Source organism: Chlorella variabilis (genome assembly GCF_000147415.1).
Source record: "Chlorella variabilis unplaced genomic scaffold CHLNCscaffold_28, whole genome shotgun sequence".
NCBI classification, from domain to species: Eukaryota; Viridiplantae; Chlorophyta; class Trebouxiophyceae; order Chlorellales; family Chlorellaceae; genus Chlorella; species Chlorella variabilis.
In genome coordinates this window covers 454,228-471,834 of record NW_005435060.1, presented here as the reverse complement: position 1 = coordinate 471,834, position 17,607 = coordinate 454,228, and the positions used below count along the sequence as shown (strand labels likewise).

The 17,607-nt window shown below is 68.5% G+C and overlaps 3 protein-coding genes across 3 annotated transcripts in view; 2 read left to right on the top strand and 1 right to left on the bottom strand.

Annotated features, from left to right (window-relative positions):
- Positions 1 to 272: 272 nt before the first annotated feature.
- On the bottom strand, positions 273 to 2,893 carry CHLNCDRAFT_140093 (hypothetical protein; the record flags this gene model as incomplete). The annotated part of the gene is made up of 7 exons (XM_005843624.1): positions 273 to 840; positions 1,078 to 1,156; positions 1,302 to 1,359; positions 1,569 to 1,733; positions 1,833 to 2,378; positions 2,479 to 2,547; positions 2,858 to 2,893. The coding sequence occupies 7 exons, from the start codon at positions 2,891 to 2,893 to the stop codon at positions 273 to 275; spliced, it is 1,521 nt and encodes a 506-aa protein (XP_005843686.1).
- Positions 2,894 to 5,525: 2,632 nt separating this feature from the next.
- Positions 5,526 to 14,904, top strand: CHLNCDRAFT_59199 (hypothetical protein; the record flags this gene model as incomplete). Its single annotated transcript, XM_005843680.1, has 22 exons — positions 5,526 to 6,071; positions 7,129 to 7,330; positions 7,363 to 7,452; positions 7,612 to 7,799; positions 7,940 to 8,079; positions 8,193 to 8,291; positions 8,478 to 8,571; positions 8,896 to 9,008; positions 9,231 to 9,311; positions 9,557 to 9,653; positions 9,839 to 9,943; positions 10,120 to 10,679; positions 10,847 to 10,946; positions 11,423 to 11,538; positions 11,793 to 11,898; positions 12,148 to 12,250; positions 12,472 to 12,669; positions 12,818 to 12,941; positions 13,187 to 13,278; positions 13,501 to 13,751; positions 14,045 to 14,279; positions 14,419 to 14,904. The coding sequence occupies 22 exons, from the start codon at positions 5,526 to 5,528 to the stop codon at positions 14,649 to 14,651; spliced, it is 3,873 nt and encodes a 1,290-aa protein (XP_005843742.1). The 3' UTR covers positions 14,652 to 14,904.
- Positions 14,905 to 16,235: 1,331 nt separating this feature from the next.
- Positions 16,236 to 17,607, top strand: part of CHLNCDRAFT_59198 (hypothetical protein) — a gene marked incomplete at its 5' end in the record, with an annotated part of 7,174 nt that continues 5,802 nt past the window's right edge. Inside the window, 5 exons of the mRNA XM_005843679.1 lie at positions 16,236 to 16,305; positions 16,389 to 16,501; positions 16,612 to 16,707; positions 16,976 to 17,216; positions 17,537 to 17,574. Of these exons, the coding sequence (XP_005843741.1) occupies positions 16,236 to 16,305; positions 16,389 to 16,501; positions 16,612 to 16,707; positions 16,976 to 17,216; positions 17,537 to 17,574 (558 nt within the window). The remainder of the gene's footprint in view (positions 16,306 to 16,388; positions 16,502 to 16,611; positions 16,708 to 16,975; positions 17,217 to 17,536; positions 17,575 to 17,607) is intronic.

Here is a 17,607-nt window from a genome sequence, read left to right as displayed (position 1 = left end):
GCGCAGGCACGCCATCGACCCTCCCCACCAGGGTCCACCTGAAAGCAGTGAGCTGGGCAGAACGCCTGCTCGCTGCATCAATCCAACGCTGCTTGATCATCAAGCCGACCACTCACTGCAGAGCACCCTGCAGCGGTGCCGGGACGCCCTCGAAAACTCTTCCTTCATTTCAGTCAGAGCTCCAAGTTGCAATTGATGTGCAATCAACGAAGTTGTGAGGCAACGCTGTATTAATGTACACAACTCAACCGTCTGAGCATCCCGCCCCGGCATCACCCCGTCCCTGCCCTTGCTGTGGCCTCGAGCGCCGCCGCCGCCGCCCTGGCAGCTGCTCCAAGCAGGAACTGCCGTGCCACCTCCACATTCTGCTGCATCAGCTCCACCTTCAGGCTGCGCGCCGCCTCGTGCGCTGCCGCTGCCGCGCCCGGCTCGAAAGCGCGCAGCAGCGCCGCCGAGTAGCTGCCCGCCTCCGGCTGCCCCGCCTCCTGCTCTGGCTGCTCGTTCTCGGGTTGCTGCTGCCATGGCGACAGCCAGGAGCGCTGCTGCTGCTGCTGCTGCTGCTGGTCGCGTTCCTCCTCCTCATTCAAATGCTCATCTTGTGCCTGCTCCCCATCCTCCGCTGCCTCCGCTGCCTCCACGTCTCCTGCTGGCAGCTCCGCGATGGCGTCGTCACCCCCCCGCAGTGCGCGCCTTGCCAGGCGAGCCTGCGGCGTTTGTGCGGCCACAATGCCGGCCGCGGCTGCTGCCGCCTCGGCGGCAGGGTAGTGCTCCGCCGCCCCTGGTGGCGAGTCATAGGCAAATGCCGCCTGCTGCTGAAGATAGGAGTAGGCGACGAACACTCTGCAGGCCGGGTGGGGAAGGTGGGCAGGCAGGTGGAGAGGTGCGAGCGGAGGTGGACCCGTTTGTGTGAGGGTTTTACCAAAACAGAAGCTGGCCAGGCGGCACAGATCGCTTTCCAGCCCAGCAGAGCCAACTCTGCCGCAGGCGGCCCTGCTCCCGCAGGCACAGCACTGAACCCTATACCCATGCCAGACGACAGCAGGTGCATGCGGGGCATCGATGTGACGCTGAGCTCACCGCTCCTCAGCCACCAGAGGCACGCCCACAGTAATTGCGGCCGCCAGCGTGCTGCTCGACTTGTTTACGAGGTATGCGTCTGCAACAGGGAAAGGGTGAAGCGGGAGGCGTAAGGTCAGCAGCAGCCATACAGGGGAGAATGCAGCTGTGTTCACTAGGCTGAGGCAAGCAGTGGGGCATGAGCGGCAAGGGCTGGGTTGTCGCCCCGTTCCAGCAGCACTCACCCGTGTCTGGAAATGCGGTGAGGATGGCGCGGCAGCGGGACAGTGTGTCATAATACTCCTGCGGGAGCAAAACACTCAGCCTCAGAATGGGGCGCGCCACTTGTCAAAAGGCCCAGCCTAGCCGCCGCGTGGGCTGAGCCGCTCGGCACCAGCCAAGAGCTGGGAGCCCGGAGGGAGGCAGCTACGCCCGCACACAGGCTGCCAGTTCCAATACAAGCCCCGCGCCCCGGAGCTTGCCTTGTATTTCAGATTGCGAATGACGCGCACAAAGGGGCGGAGGGCATCTGGGATGGGCGGCACAGGCTCCTCCCGCCTCAGCCCGCCCACCAGCAGCAGCGACTCGTTGCCGCGTGCCAGCTGAGCCAACACCGCGGGGTGCGAGGCGGCGGCAAAGGCGGCGGCGTAGTCGCGGCGGGTGGGGTGGATGCTGCCCTGCAGGAGAAAGAAATGGGGATCCAGGTGGTACGATTGGGAGTGGCAGCTGGCATGCAGGCAGCCCAGCTGGCTGTTCCTAGTGGCAGGGCAGCCCACCTGGATGCACAGGTGGCGGTAGGCACCGTCTTTCCCGCTGCTGCTACTACTGCTGCCGCCGTGCTCGGAGCTGCTGCTGATGCCGCGCTGGCCACCCTCACGGCTTCCATCCCCATCGCTGCTGCCGCCGGCTGCAGGAGAGTGGCTCCAGGGCACCAGCGGAGGCAGCCATGGCACATCGAGGATTGGTGTGGGGCCGGGGCGCATGCCGCCTGCCCAGGCCTCCAGCAGCGAGCGGGTGTAAGCTGCCACGTTGGGGGACAGCGCTACCAGCTGCACCTGCGGCGGCAGGGTGGCTGCCGTGCGGCCGTCGTTGGCAGGAGGGCCGCTCCCTGCTGCTGGCGCCACCTGCGCCTGCGCCGGCTGTGCCAGCACTTGCTTCAGAAGCATCTCCGGCAGCCACTGCGCGGATGCCAGCAGCTGGACGGGGTTGTGCACTCCCAAGAGCAAGCGCTGGTGCGGCGGCGCGGCGCGCTCCACTAGCTGCCGCTGCAGCGGCATGCCGGGGCCCTCCTCTGGGAAGGTGGCCATGGCCACCACATCAAACTGCAGCAGAGAGGGCAGCCAGGCGGCTGAGCGCCTGAATGATGGGGCCCACACGACACCCGCCCACAGGGGGTGAGAGCAGCACCGCGGCCCCACACACCTGGTCGGCAGTCTCCAGCAGGGAGGAAGGTGTGCCGTAGTCGCCCAGGTACCACTCTGCCATCACATCCTGCAGCAGGAAGCATGATACAAAGAGGTGGGGACTGAGAGGGCGCCCTGCAGCACGGCGGCAGCGTTGGCTTCCCGCTGCCTCGGCGACAGCAGCCGGCCTGCCCCAGCAGCAGCGAGAGCTTGCCTGCAGGCGTCGGGTCCCCTTGTGAAAGTAGCAGGTCACCTGGCAGCCTGCCTCCTGCGCGCAGTGCATGCACACGCGTTCGGGCTGCATCCAAGTACCAGACGGCGGCTGGCCGGGGGTCCAAAACATGTGTCTGCCACATTTCGGGGGAACAAGCCCTGCCCAGCCAGCACCCAGCACCCACCTGGAAGGCCCAGGCAAGGCCTGCAGCCACGTCCATGTGATGCGCCACATTGTTGAACACGGCACACCGCTGTGCCAGCGGAACCACCGACTGGCGGGCGGCACCCGCCAGCAACGGACCCCCTGTGCGGAGGGGAGTTCCGCTGGCACGTCGCCAAGGCAGTGGCCTGCCCTGCTGCTGCTGGCTCAGCACGCCATCACCCTCCTGCATGCCGTGGGTGGATGACGCGCGCAGGTGTGGCATGACATGCGCAGGCGGCGGCGCATACCTGCGGCGGGGAGTTGAACCCCGGTGCCCAGCGGCTTGCGGCGATCCCAGCATGTCCTGCATTGCGATCCAACGCACCTGGCTGCCTCCAGAGCCGCTCAGCAAGCCTCGCCTATCCTGTGGCGGGAAAGGGCGGCGGCCGTCTCCCCAACTAAGGAGCACCAAGGTCAGCAGAGCCACCCCCAGCGGGCCCACCAGCTGCCGGGGCCGTGTGCGGGTGGCAGCGGGTGACGCCCGGGGGCTGACTACAGTTAGCACGCGCATGGTTGGAGCGCCGAGGGAGGCGCCCCAGCTACTCCTGCTGCCGTAGTCCATGCCCGAGAGGCCTCTGATCAGCCGATGGCCCGCCATCAGATCGACGTCGATCTGCTCGAATCTTTCCAATTAATCAATTGAAATTTTTTGTCAGGTGCTGGCGAGCGGCAACAGCTACAGCTGCAGGTGCTGTCTTTGTGCCAGCAGAACCCCGAGGTTTGCCTCGTTGGTCAAATGCGCCTGCCGAACGGCGTGCTGAACAACTGGCATTACCACCAGCGCCCGCCAGCCTGTCCACCGCCTGTCCGCCACCGCCATCTGCCACGAAGGGCTTTGTGCAGGGTTCTTACAACTTGAGGCTTAGCCGAGAGCGACAGCAAGACAGGCGGTGGAGCCAGCCAGGCCGCCGCAAGGGCGAGACTCAGCCCTCCACCCGCCTCAGCCCTCTGCGAACCCCTGCCGCCGCAGCTTGAATCTGGACACTCGCTGCGCCTGCGGCGGCTCCTGCTGTGGCGCAGGCTGCGGCTGCCGGTCCTGCCCGCCCGTCGCCGCTGCTGCACCAGGCGAGGCTTGGGTTGGTGGCGGCCCTGCTTCCCCCGCTGCAGGCCGCTCCACCACCCTCCCTGTGAAGGCCGCCTCTCTACGAGCCGCGGCCTCCTGCTGCCGCTGCTCCTCCTGCGGATCGCCCCCATGTGCTCCCTGCTGCTGCTGCTGCTGCTGCCGCCGAGGGCCCGCAGCAGGCTGGCCAGAGGCAGCGGGATCTTCCAGCCGCTTGCCCAGCAAGAACCCCGGCCTGAAGCCGCCGCCTGCCGCCTTCTTCTTGCCGCCGCCGCTGCCAGAGGCAGGCGTCGCAGCTGCAGCGGATGGCCCCTGTGCCGCAGGTGCTGCTCCCGCCGCCGCTGCTGCAGCCTGCTGGACCCGCTGCTGCCGCCACTGCTCCTCATCCAGCTCCAGCGCCTCCATGCGCTGCATGAGCACCTCGAACGAATCTGCTGACTCAGCGCTCGCCTCCGATGCCACGTCATCATCCCCGCCCTCCTCATCCAGCTGCCCAGCTGCTCCGGCACCCAGCTGCGCACGGCCGCCGCTGGCCGCGCCGCTCCCCATGAGGTCCACACCGCCACCATGCAGCTCCTCGCTCCACTCCTCCCGGATGTCAACAATCTCCTTGCCCTGCGGCAGAAACGCAGCGATAGGCGCTCGTCCAAAACAAAGCCGAGCCTTGTTGGGGAGTCGGCAGTCGGCAGCAGGTGCGGTGAGCGCAGCGCTCGGTGTATAGAGGGACAGCAGCACACACGCGCTGCCTGCCGCCCTGCCCCTCCTACCTCTGGGTCTGCAGCCCCGCCAGCCCCGCCGGCCTGCTCCAGCTGCTCGCTGAGCTGCTGCAGGGCCGCCTTGAGCGCTGCCAGCTGGTCCGGCGTCTGTGCCTCCGCCAGGTGCTGCACCTCAGGCTGCGTAGGCGCCTGGCGCGCATTCAGGCAGCAGGAGGTGGCAGGGAAGGTTAGCAAGCTTGTCATCAGCAGGCAGTGCGGCGGCAGCAGTGGCGGAACGGAGTGCGGCCTGCCGGCAGAGCGGTGGCTTGCGCACCATTGCTGCACTTCTTGCTACGTGTCACGCTTCGTTTCAACACCAAGACGCTCTTTAAACCCTGCAGAGGGGCAGCCAGGGAGAGATGGACCTCTGCATGGCCACATGGTGGCAGCAGGAGGGGTTCTGCCATTCCAACAGATTGGGTGGGGGTTCCCGGCCTGCAACAGGACCGCACACGCCCGGCACAAGCACCTATGAGCGCGCTGCGCCCCAGTGAGCGGGCGAGGGTGCCTCCCAGGTGCCGCCGGAGCCAGCTGCAGACTCGAGAACGGGCAAGAAATCAATGTCCTGAGCGGGAGAGGCTGCCCAGCCGCCAGAGGCTCAGCTGGCAACGCACGCACCGCAGGGAGCTCAAACCGCCACAGCGAAGCTTGCGGGGCTCATTAAGAGCATCCCATGCATTCATAGCGGCATCCACCTGCACAGGACGAGAGTTGGGACACCTTCCCCCGTTGACCAGCTCTCCGACACTCGGGACCAGGGAATTAGAGCCAACGGCGACGTGAGTTCATTGCAAGGAGGGCTACAGGCCCCCTCACTCGGCTGTGCCTTCATCATGACGAGCAGCAGCGTGACCTTCGCAGCCGCGCCGCTGGCGGCACGGCCAGGGCCCATGGCCCCACTGGGCAGCGCCGGCAACTGGGCAGGCCCGGGCCGTGCAGGCAGCCCTCTACGGTCGCAGTCGCAGCCGGGCATTGGCGGGGGTGGGGACGGCATGCAAGGCGGCAGGCTGTATGGCACTCCCCGCGGCCCGCTAGATGGTGACGGTGCACCAGCAGCAGCAGCAGAGGCGGACCCCAGTGGCTCGCTGGCGACACATGCCAGAGCTGCACATGGAGTGAAGCATGTCAGCTGGGGCGACCTGCCGGAAGCGGAGCAGCAGCCCACGCAGCAGTTGCAGCCTGAAGCCCCGCCCGCCCCTGCCCAGCGCCAGGCAGCGGCCAGCGGTGCCGCCATGCGCGTCAATAGGCTGCTGCAGCCACGGCAGCCGCCCGGGGCCAGCGGTGTATGGCACCCAGGAGCAGCGGTGTCGCCGGCACCCGGTGGAACCAGTAGCAGCGGCTACAGCCGCCAGCTGGAAGCCTACCGACAGGCCCTGGCGGTGCGAGCGGCCCAGGCAGCGGCCGCAGGCGGTGCCGCCCCTGCTGCTGCACAGCCACCAGCTGAGAGGGCTACAGCTACCGCTTCGCCGCCACCCATCCATGGAGTATCACCAGCCGCTGAGGTGCCTAGTGGCGCTGGCGCAGTGTTAAGCGGCGGCAGACTGGCCGCAACAGGCACCGCAGCACCACCGCCACCACCATCTGTGGCTGACCATGGCACAATACTAGGCGGCGGCGCATCGCAGATGCCGCCGCAGCCTGCCACTGCTGTTGCTGCGACAGCCGGCCCGACACCACAAACCTCTTACAGCAGGCAGGCGCCGCCAGTTGGAGGGGCAGCTGCTGCGACACAGGCCTCCACCGCAGACCCAGCACCAGGCATGCAGGAGAGTGCAGACATGCAGGCGATCCGGGTGGCGGCAGAGCGTGTGGCCGCCGCGGCCAGGCAGCTTGCAGCGGCTGACCTGCACAGCGGCCAGCTGCTGGCGGGCCTGGGCCTGGCTGCCGCTGCCGCGGGAGCTGCTCCTGCGGCAGTCGCCGAGCTGGGAGGAGACCCTTTGGGGGTCAGAATGGCGGCTGTGGTGGCGGCGCTGCAGGGATGCCTGGTGCAGCATGCCTGCTGATTCTCTTCATTCCAGGGTAACGACGCCAGGCTTTTTTATGCACCTCTGATTCAGAGGGCAGGGCGCTGACGGCAGCAGACTGCCACAAAGTGGGAAGGCTTGCTTTTGGTGATCCCGCAGCGAGCACGCGCCAGCCACAAGCTAGTTCCTGACATACATCACCATACGGACAATAAGAACCTCTGACAGGATGTCCTAAGCAAGGCATGTGGCGGCCATGCGCTGAGCCTGGGCGCCGCTTCCCGCTCGCCCTGTTGGCGTCGCATGTGCTGGTGGAGGCGTGTCGGCGCTTTGGATCCGTCGCTTCTGTGCACCTCGCGCTTCGCTGAGCGCGGTGGGGAGTCTGCTGGCCGTGGGTGCCCAATTGGGGAACGCTAGCTCTTTAGTCTTCGCACCCCCAGACCGCACCAACATCCAGCCTGCTTCCATGCAGCAGGCCAGCGGCGGCCTGCGGGGCCTGGGCCCCTGCCCACTCCCCTCTCCCGCCCCCTCGGGCTGTAGGGTTCTACGACGCCCCGTCGCGCCCCGGGCGACCCTGACCCATGCCCCACTCACAGCAGCCACCAGCGGGAGGCTGGCAGCGGCCCTGAACGGCAGCCTGGCGAAGTGGCAGTGGCCCGCCATGCTTGCCACAGGTGCGATGCCTGCTCGCCTGCTCCCCCTGCAGCCGTGATCGGGTGGGCCGGGATGCCCTGGGGGCACCTGGGGGCGGCCGCCGCTGCCCTGTGCCCTCGCGGGGGCCCTGCAGCGCCGGCAGGTGGGCGGCAGGTGGCGCCAGGCCCCCGGTACGGGCCCCGCCTGCTTCCTGTTTCGGCCACGCTTCCCTGGCCGTGCACGCCACGGCAGCCTGCACGCCTGGCCTCTGACCGGCGGCGTGCTGCCCCTCTCTCACCCCCCACCCTGCTCCAAGCGGCAGCCACCCAGCTGATGGGGCACCCGGCGGCGGCGGCGCTGGGGCACCAGCCAGCCCAGGCGGCGTGGATGACCATGGCGTCCCTCTTCACCCTGGCAGCCAGCATGGGCGGCGTGCTGTACTACATGGCTCGCACCACCTGGGAGGGCATCGAGCCGTTTGTGTTCTACCAGAGCAGCCGCGCCGCGCAGGTGGGAGCGCCGCGCTGCCGGTGCCGCTGGCTCTCCCGCTGTGATGTCGCTGCTGCCACAGCCGCCGCCGCCGCGGCCGTCACTGCTGCATGCGCAAGCCCCTCCCCCATCCTTACCGTGCCCCGCCCTGCCAAACGCAGGACCCGCTGCTGCTTCACGGGGTGGACATCAGCGGCAGCCGCTTCTTCTGCCGGCCAATCGTGCAGCAGGCCGCAGAGTTTGCGGCGAGAGCACACAGGCAAGCGCCTGCGGCAGCCGGGGGCCTTGAGCCCGGCCGGCGGTGGCATGGGTCGGCCCTGCTGCGCGCACGCGGGCTACTGCTTGCTGGCTGGCTTGACACCCGCCGCAGCGCCTGATCGACCTCGTCGCCGCCCCTCCCGCCGCCGCGTGCAGGGGCCAGGTGCGCAAGACGCGCACCCCTTATGTCAGCCACTGCGTGGAGACGGCGCTGATCGTGGAGGGCCTGCTGTCACCCACTGAGGAGGACGAGAGGTGCGGGGGCGCCCCCCCGCTGCCGCTGCGCTCGCTGCCGCTGCCGCTGCTGCCGCTAGTGCTGCTGCCGTGGCTGCGAGGCTGGTGGTGGCGGCCCCCGCAGCGATTGCCCGTCCCCCCACAATATGCTGTGCGCACCCGCCCACCGGCCTGCCGCCTGCGCCCTCCCGGCGTCCTCGCCTGCAGGGCCGAGGCTGCGGTGGTGGCTGCGCTGCTTCACGATGTGCTGGACGACACCGAGGTGGAGGCAGGGGAGGTGGAAGAGCTGTTTGGGGCGCAGGTGCGCCGCGCCTGTGCTTCATCCTTCCTTCTCCCTGTGTCTGTCTGTGGGTGGGGCCTGGAGGCGGGGGGTGCAGGTGTCTGTGTGAGGAGCAGGTGGGCGGCATGCGCTGCACGCGGTGCCCCGCTGGAGTGGCAAGCGGCGGCCTGTGGGCGGGGTGGAGGGCCGCTGGGTGGGGGCACGCGGGCGGGGTACCCCTGCACGCACACCTCTCTTTGCTGCCCATCCACACACACACACACGTGCACACACACACACACACACACACACACACACACACACACACACACACACACACACACACACCGCCATGCCACCCCGCAGGTGGCCTCCATGGTGGCCAAGGTCTCCCAGCTGTCCACCACCAACCAGATTGTGCGGCGCCGCCTGCGGGTGGAGTCGGCGCAGCCCACAAAGGAGGAGGAGGCGCAGCTGAGGTGTGTGTGTGTGTGTGTGTGTGTGTGTGTGCTTGCGGCAGGAGGAAAAGAGGGAGGGCCCGGGGGCTTGGCGGCTCGCCTGTGCTGCTGGGTGTGAGGGCGCCAGCTGCTAAGAGGATGGGGCGCAGCTGCCTGGCGTCTGCCCGCCCTGTGCTGCCGCTGTGCCGCCGCTGCACCCCAGCACACGCAGTGTGTCGCCTGCTGCCTGCCCGGTCCTTGCAGGAACATGATTCTAACGATGGTGGGCGAGCCGCTGGTCATCGCCATCAAGCTGGCAGACCGCCTGCACAACATGCGCACAGTGTGAGTGGGACTGCTGCTGCTGCGGCGGCGGCTGCGGCTGCGGCTGCGATGGTGGGGTGGCGGGGATGTGGTGCGAGGCAGAGACCGAGGGGATGGGACGGTAGTGTGCGGGGCCAAGCCGTGGATGTGTGGCACTGCTGCCCGGCCCGCTGCCGCCCCCCTGCCGGCCCGCGCCCTGCATCCGGCTCACGGCCGGCTCCCACGCGCCTGTCCTCTCCTCCCCTCCCCTTCTGCCGCTGCCGCAGCTTTGCGCTGTCCCCCGAGAAGCAGCAGGCTGTGGCCAGCGAGACGCGGCGCGTGTGGTGCTCGCTGGCCGAGCGGCTGGGCATGTTTGCGGTCAAGGTGGGTGCGGGGGTGCACGCCTTGTCCTGTGTGCGTCAGCAGCAGCAGCCTCGCCTGCTCCAACCGCAGCCACCCAAATTTGGTTTCCATCATCCCGCCCTCAATCCCGCCCGCCTGCATGGCCCCCTGAGCCGTCTCCGCTCCACACCCGCACCGCCCACATGTACCGCCCTTCTGTACCGCAGAGCGAGCTGGAGGACCTGTGCTTTGCGGTACTGCAGCCGGCGGAGTACCGCGCGCTGCGCCGCCAGCTGGATGAGCTGTGGGGGGTGCCCACCATACCCGACCAGGTGGGCTTGGAGGGAGGGGTGGCTGGGGTGGCCGGAGGGCTGCGTTCAGCCTGCCGGGGCACGGGGAGAGGTGGCTCCATGCGCCTCTTTTGCACCGCACTGAACCGCTCCTGCCCCTGCTGCCCTGGCCCTGCAACCCTGCGGCCTCGACCCCCGCCTCCGGCCATGCCCTGCAGGCTGCTTCCCTCGACGCCTGCCTGTCTGATGAGTATGAGTGCCGGGTGGATTTGCACCTCACACCCACCTCCCCCGCCGCCTCCGCAGCAAGCCCCGGCAGCACCGGCAGCGACCTCTCAGGCGCCACGCCCGCCGGCCCAGATGCGGCCGCGGCGGCCGCGGCGGCCGCGCTGCGCGAGCGCCAGGGCTCGCACGCCGCTGCCAGCACCCGCTCGGGCAGCCCCGGCAGCAGCGGCAGCAGCAGAAGCGGCGGCGGCAGCAGCAGCAGCAGCAGCAGCGGCGGCGATTTCGATTGGCTCACGCCGCAGCAGCTCGAGGCAAGCGCGCCTGCGCCTCCCGCCTCCCAGCCTGCCTCTCTGTCCCTGCCGCCCGCGGCACCTCTGCACCCTCACGCTTCGCCTTACCTGCCCTTCCGCTGCCTCCCCTCCTGCCTGGCATCACACCTCCTCTGCCTGCCCTCCCACGCCGCCCCGCCCCTGCAGGCCAAGCTGCTGATTGACACAGTGCTCCCCTTTGATGCCACCACCTTCAACATTGCCAAGCTGCGCTCGGGGGCGGGGTGAGGCGGCGGCCGGGGGCCTCTGCGGCCAGGGGCCCCTGCGGCAGCAGCAGCAGGCGGCGTGGAGCAGCATCCGCCGTGCCCTGCCGTGCCTCCATGCCACCAACCACACACTCGCCTCTGTTCTCCCGTTCTGCGCACACACCCTGTTTTTCTGTTTTGCGCAGGGCGCTGCGCGGGCTGGAGGTGCTGCAGGCGTGCGCCCAGCTGCTGATGCGCGAGATTGGCACCGAGAGCCTGGCCAGCGGGCTGGAGGTGTCGGTGCAGGTGGGCGGCGCCGGTGGGCCCGCCTGGGGAGCCGCGGGTGGCGGCATCGCTGCTGCCGCTTAGGGTCGAGGTACTTCACCTTATGGTCGAGGTACTTCACCTTAACCTTACAGTACGCGCGGCGGAAGCGCCTGCACTGGCACGTCCGGCAGATCGGCAGCGGTCCAGAGCCAGATGTTGTAGGCGGGGGAAGCGCCTCCTCTGGCCTGGCTTCCCCACCTGTGACTTCTGTCTATGGCCTGCTGCCGATCTGCCGGGCGCGCCAGCGCCAGGCGGCGCCAAGCGGCGCGGCCGGGCCCCCTCCCGGCCGCCCCTGGATGCCTCTGCCGCCCCCCACCCGCACCCCTGGGGCGCGGCGCTTCCTGTGCCCCTCACCTGTGCTGTCCTCCCTCCCTTGCGGTCATTGCTTCCTGCTGCCCACGCCGTTGCCGCCCTCCCTCCCTCCTCCCGGCCTGCCTTGCCGTCCTCCCGCGCAGGGCCGCCTCAAGTCCCTGTACTCCACCTTCCGCAAGATGTCCCGCAAGGCGGTACCGCTGTCAGAGGTGTACGACGCGCGGGCGCTGAGGGTGGTGGTGGACGACGACGGCGGCAGGTGTGCGCATGTGTGCGTGTTGGTTGTGTGTGTGTGTGTGCACGTGTGTGTGCTTGTGGTGATGCGGGGTGATCAGCGATGATACCAGGTGCGGCGGCGGCCTTGCTTGCTGATTCGCAGACCGCAGCGGGCGCTGCGCCGCTTGGTGGCACCTTGTGCTGCCTGCGCCCGGCCTTCCGTCTGCCCCCAGCATCCCCCCGCCCACCTGCGCCACGTCACCTGCTGCCCGCCCCTGCCTTTCCCTGAGCCCGCAGGCGGCAGGCGGAGGCGATTGCTGCCTGCTACAAGCTGCTGCCCGCTGTGCACCGCCTGTTCCGGCGTGTGGCGGGGGAGGAAGATGACTATATAGCGCAGCCTAAGGTGGGGACCTGCCTGCTGCGCCTGCCTGCTGGCCTGCCTGCTGCCTGCGCTGTCTTGGGGCTCCCTTTGGTTGCCTTTTGCTTGGGCCCTGGGATGTGTCCACTAGCGGCGGCAGGCTGCACCAGCTCAAACAGGGCGGTGAGAAGCGTGGCAGCGGGCCGCCGGCCAGCTGCTTCGCCCGGCGCTCTGCCCCCTCCGCGTGCTCACTGCCGCGCGCCCGCCGCCTGCCCCGCGCGCCCCTGGCCGCAGCCTTCTGGCTACCAGAGCCTGCACACGGCGGTGATTGGGCCGGGGGGCGTGCCCATGGAGGTCCAGATGCGCACCAGTAGCATGCACTCGGACGCAGAGTATGGTGCGCCGTGCCGCGGGCCGCTCGTGTGTGTGTGTGTGTGTGTGTGTGCGTCATACGTGTGTATACGTATGCATGCATGTGTGTGCTCGCGTGTGTGCGAGCATGGTGGCGGCCGCGGCTGGGAGGGAGTATTCTGCCGTGGCTGGGAGGGGGATGCTGGCGGCGGCACCAGATGTGAGCGCTGACGCGGACACGCGCCCTCCGCTCCTGCCTCCCCGCAGGCAAGGCGGCGCACTGGGCGTACAAGGAGAAGCCGGCGGTACCTGCGGTACAGCTGCCCGGCCCCGCGGCACCTAGCCTACCGGCCCCCAGCAGCGCCAGCACCAGCTCTGGCAGCGCCACCACCAGCGGCAGTGTTGATGATGAGGATGGAGATGCGGGCATCGCAGCCGGCCACCCCATGCTGCACATAGGGCCAGGTGCGCATTGGGCGCCCTGCCCACCGCCTTGCTTTCCCTCGCTCTCCCAACCGCTGGCCGCAGCCGCACACCCCGCCGCTGCCCAAGCCCTCCGGCCCCACCACGGCCCACCACGCTGCTGCCCGCCCCGCTTCGCTTCTGCCCGCAGGCGGCCGCTTGCGCGACGGCGTGGTGGTGGCGTCTGAGTTTGGGGGGCGGCGCCTGCTCTGCGCTGTGTCTCAGGAGCAGCGGGCCGTGCCCGACGCGCGGCCGGCGCCCGCAGAGCGGTACAGGTGGGCAGTACCAGGGGGCGCAGCCTGTGGCCGGCGGCCGGCGCCCTGCCTCTCTGCATACTTTCTTCTTCTCCTTGCTGCGGCGGTGGCGGAGGCACTCGCGCCACGTTGACCTGAGCCACACAGCAGCTGCAAACCTATATGCCCTGTCCTACTGGCACCCACACCTCCAGCCCGCCTGCGCATCCTGTACCGCCTTTCGTGTCGATGCACCGCTGCCCTGCTGTGCCATGCCTGTACCGCAGGGCGTTGCTGCGGTACGTGGAGGAGCGCGGCTACTTCCAGCCCTCCCAGGGAGACATGACCGCCGCCATGGAGCTCTTCACCCTGTGCAGCGGTGAGGCGGTGCACGTGTGTGTGTGTGTGTGTGTGTGTGTGTGTGTGTGTGTGTGTGTGTGTAAGAGAGAGAGAGAGAGAGAGAGCGGTTTGGGTGGTCCTCCTCAGCCCAGGCATGCTTCTGCATGCACATCGCTGGGCCCTGGAGGCACTCCCTCACCCCTCCCTGCCGTGCCTTGCCGTGCCTTGCCGCCCTTGCTGCCGCTGCTCCCCATCCCTGCAGACGGCAAGTACCACCGCATCGACCGGTTCGGCCACAAGCTGCCCACCGTGGTGGTCCCACTGACCCTGGAAGAAGAGGAGGAGGCGGCTTCCGCAGCCGACGCCAGCAGCCTCAGCGGCTCCGCCGCGGCGGCCGTCGCGGGCGCCGCCGGTAGCGAGGGCGCTGCGGGCGGCGGGGGCGCGGGGCCCGCGCCCGAGCACATTCGCAGCCAGAGCAGCGTGGAGGGCGAGATGGATTACATGAACAATCGGGTGAGCTGGCTGGGAGCCACCAGGGAGGGCGCCTGGCTGGCGGCTACAACGCCCGGCCATCCCGTTTGCGCTCGCCCTGCCATGCCCTGCCGCGCGCTGTGCGCCGGCTTCGGCCTTGCTCTGGTCTGGCTTCAGAGCTGACCTCCTCGGCAGTTTGTGGGGCCTGTATTTGTTTTCCAGGCATGCCCCTGCCCTTCCCAAGGCATGCCCCTGCCCTTCCCCAGGCACACAATGCCCTCCCCTCTCACAGCGTCTCGTGCCTGGCATGCTGCACCCGCCCACCCCCAACGCAGATCCCCCTGCTGCGCTCGATGCTGGAGTGGGGGCGGGAGCTGGGGGCCAGCATCGCGGCGGAGTCTGCGCTGGCCCAGGAGGCCGCCGCCGGCAACGACGCCGCCGCCATCGCGGCTTGGACCGAGCGGCAGCTGGCGCCGCAGGTGCAGGGCGCGGACGGCGCGGGGGCGGACGTCATGGTGCTCATCTGGCCGGGGGGGCGCATCCTGCGGGTGCCCCGCGGCACGACGGCAGGTGTGGCCAGGGGGTGGGTGGGGGGTGGGGGTCTGCCTTCGCAGGCACAGCTCTCGTGGGCGTGCCCTCCTGCACCGCCAATCCCGGGCGCGCCGCCTCCCCACCACCCGTGCCTCCTGCCCCCTGTCTCTCCCTGCAGGCACCGTCATTCGAGACCTGGGCCTGATCCAGATCCAGCCAGCAGCAGGCCCCACGCCCTCTGCCGCCGCCGCCGCCGCCCCCACTATGGGGGACGCCAACAACGCGCTGGCCGCCGCCTCTCCCCGCCAGCGCCCGCTGTTGGTCAACGTCAACAACCGGCTGGTGCCGGAGGAGACGCCGCTGGCCGACGGCGACTATGTGGTGCTGAGCCGGGACAAGGTCAAGATCTGAGGCGAGGCGCGAGGCAGCACGCCGCTGTTGCCGTGATGGCGTCGAGACCTGAGGGCGGCCGGCGGCTGGGCGGCTGGCCCCGTGTCCTCGCCTGAGCCTCCTGAGCTTTGCTGGAGAAATGCCAGATACATGGGTGCATGAGTGCCATGGTATGGCTGGTTGATTGCCACCTGTTTGCTAGTTGGTCACTCGGCACCCGGTTGGCCCCGCTAGAGTGCGTTGTGCGCCCCCAGCGCACGCGCTCGCCGCTCCCTGCCTGCCCCCGCCTGTCGCTGCACGCTGCCCCCTGCATGCCTTGCTCCTGTGCCGCCCCCTGTACACTTCCCTCTCCCTGCCTGCCCCCATCCCTATCTATCAGCCGCTCTGTCTGTTTCCGCCCGTTGAAACGCCATGCAACCTCGCCCTTGCCCCTTCTACCCCTGCTCTGCCCGGGTGTCACTGTGTACCATACATCCTGTGCCTCTGTGGCCGCCGGCCCTGCTATTACGCCTTGCTGGCTCTTGGCCGCTGGCCCCGCTACTACTGCTTCGCTCCCGGACTCGGAGATAAGAGTCCGGCAGAACGGAGATAGGATAGGGGTTGAGATGCCTGCCCCCCTATCCTATCTCCATTCCTTCCACTATCCCCATATTCCTTCCAGTTGTTCTGCCCTTGTATCATGCACGCGAATTGGCGCTCAGCACAGGGCAGCGTAGGCCTGGGTGTAACCATACGGGTTAGTATGCTACGTTAGCAGAAGGCACAGAAGAATTTTGAGGGTGGTTACAACGCTTTGGGAGAGGGTTCGTACGGCATAGTAACCGCGGGCGGGGACGGTATAGTAACGGCGGCTTGGGGACAGCGCACGCGCCAATCGGGGTCACTCTAAGCCTGGAGGGAGTAGAAAAAATCCCCATACATGCTTCAGAGCTCCCAGGGTGCAATTGTCAATGGGAAACGCATCTAGCACCATAAACTGGAACATGCTGCCTGCATTTCATGCCGCCAGCGCCACTCTAACGCGCCGCTCTAACGCATACATATGGCATAGTATGGGTTAGCGGGGTTTGGGGTGGGTTACTGTTTTGTCTAACGGTGAAATAACCAAGTATGCTAACCATGGTTATTTAACCCATACTAGCGGCATAGAAAAAATAAGCGGGCAGGGTAAAACCGAGGCCTAGGGCAGCGGCGGCAAACGGCCGGCGCCAGAATGCAAGTTATGCACAGTTCACACCTGATTCCTGAACGTGAGTTAGCAGGTGTCACCTGAGTTTTTAGGTGGGCCTGTCAAAGAATGGCTGCTGGCTGTCGGGCACTCCATTCTCGCCCCAGCCCACATGCGGCCAGGCGGCGCCCTGCTGGCTCCCGCCACACACGTGGGCCGTGCCGCTCCTGCCACCCATCCTATCCCCCTTCCGTGTCCTCTGCCTAAATCGTCTTGATCCTGTCCGCCGGCAGCTAGAGGCTGGTGAATTCCCCGCCGGTTGCAGAGCCCTGCCCAGTGGGGTGACGGACTGGGGAGGAGTGCAATCGGAGCATACATAGCTTCCATGGCACTGGGCGTGGGCCAGCGGTGACCGCGAGAGGGGCTGTGCACCCCCTATGGGGAGCCTCCTGCTGGACCGGCTGCTCAGCCATGCCGCCGCTGGACCCAGCGTGGCATGCGGTGCAGGTGGGTCTGGCGCAATGGCGGGGCTAGAAGGGGGCGGGGAGAGGGGAGCAAGCCACTCACTGCACTCGCCTCCCCTGCCGCAGACCACGGGCCCCAGCAGCGTGTCAGGGCCTCCCCTCGAGGCCCGGGACGCACCCTGGCCTTCTCGGGCGCCGCCTGGCAGCGCGGCAGCAGCCTGGGCACCCCCCCACGTCAGGTGCGGCTCGTTCGGGCCAGGCATACACTTGCACTGGGGATTGCGGGCCTGCCCGGGGCCCTGAGCACACGTGCAGCGTGCCTGACGCGCCGCTGTGCGCGGCTGTGCAGGTGGCCAGCCGCGGGCGGGCGCGGCGGAGAGGCAGCGGCGGCGGCGGCTTGGCGGTCACGACCACGTGCCAGGCGCTGCAGGTGGCAGACTACTCGGTGAGCTGGACAGCGTGTGGGCTGCAGCAGCGGCGACTCGGCAGGCAGCGGCTGGCTGGGCGCTTCCACCGCCCTGCCAACCCCACATTCCCGTCATCCTACCTACCCGCCCCGTTGCAATGGCTTGTGCCCCTGCCTGGCGCTCTCCTCTGCCCCCTGCCTGCTGTGCCGCCTGCATTCCTCTGATGCCAGCAGCGCGCCCGCAAGCCCGCGTGCTCACCTGCGCCCGCCGCGTGCCGCCTCCCCGCCGCCGCCGCCGCCGCCGCAGTTTTACCAGCGGCTGCGGGAGGGGGAGCTGACTGAGGACTACCTGTGGGAGACGCGGCTGCTGCCGCTGCTGGGCTACCTGTCGGCGGCGGAGGCCACGGCTGTGCGGGAGGCGCTCAGCCTGGCGTACGACGCACACTCGGGGCAGCGGCGCAAGAGCGGCGAGCCCTTCATCACGCACCCCGTGGAGGTGACCCGCATACTGGCGGAGCTGCGCATGGACTATGAGAGCCTGGTAGCGGGTGAGGGGTTGGGCGGAGAGGGTGGATGGGGAGCAAGAGGGGAGCGGGGGGCGGCTTGCCGCGGGGTGGCAGGGGCGGAAGACACAGAAGGTGGTGGCAGGGCGGTCGGGGAGGCTTTGTTGCGGGCGCAGGGCGCAGGCAGCCCGCGTGTGGGCAGCCCGCGCGCGGGCGCACGGCGCGGCTGGTGCGCGGCGCGTTGACGGCACTCCACGGCTGGCTGCTGCCTGCCGGTGGTCTCGCTGCCGACGCCGCGCATGCACCCTGCCCCACTTTCGACATCCATTACATCCCCTGCATCCCCTGCCGCCCCTGCCCCCCAGGCCTGCTGCACGACACTGTGGAGGACTGCGGGGACGTGGTGGGGCTGGAGGAAATAAACTTCCACTTGATC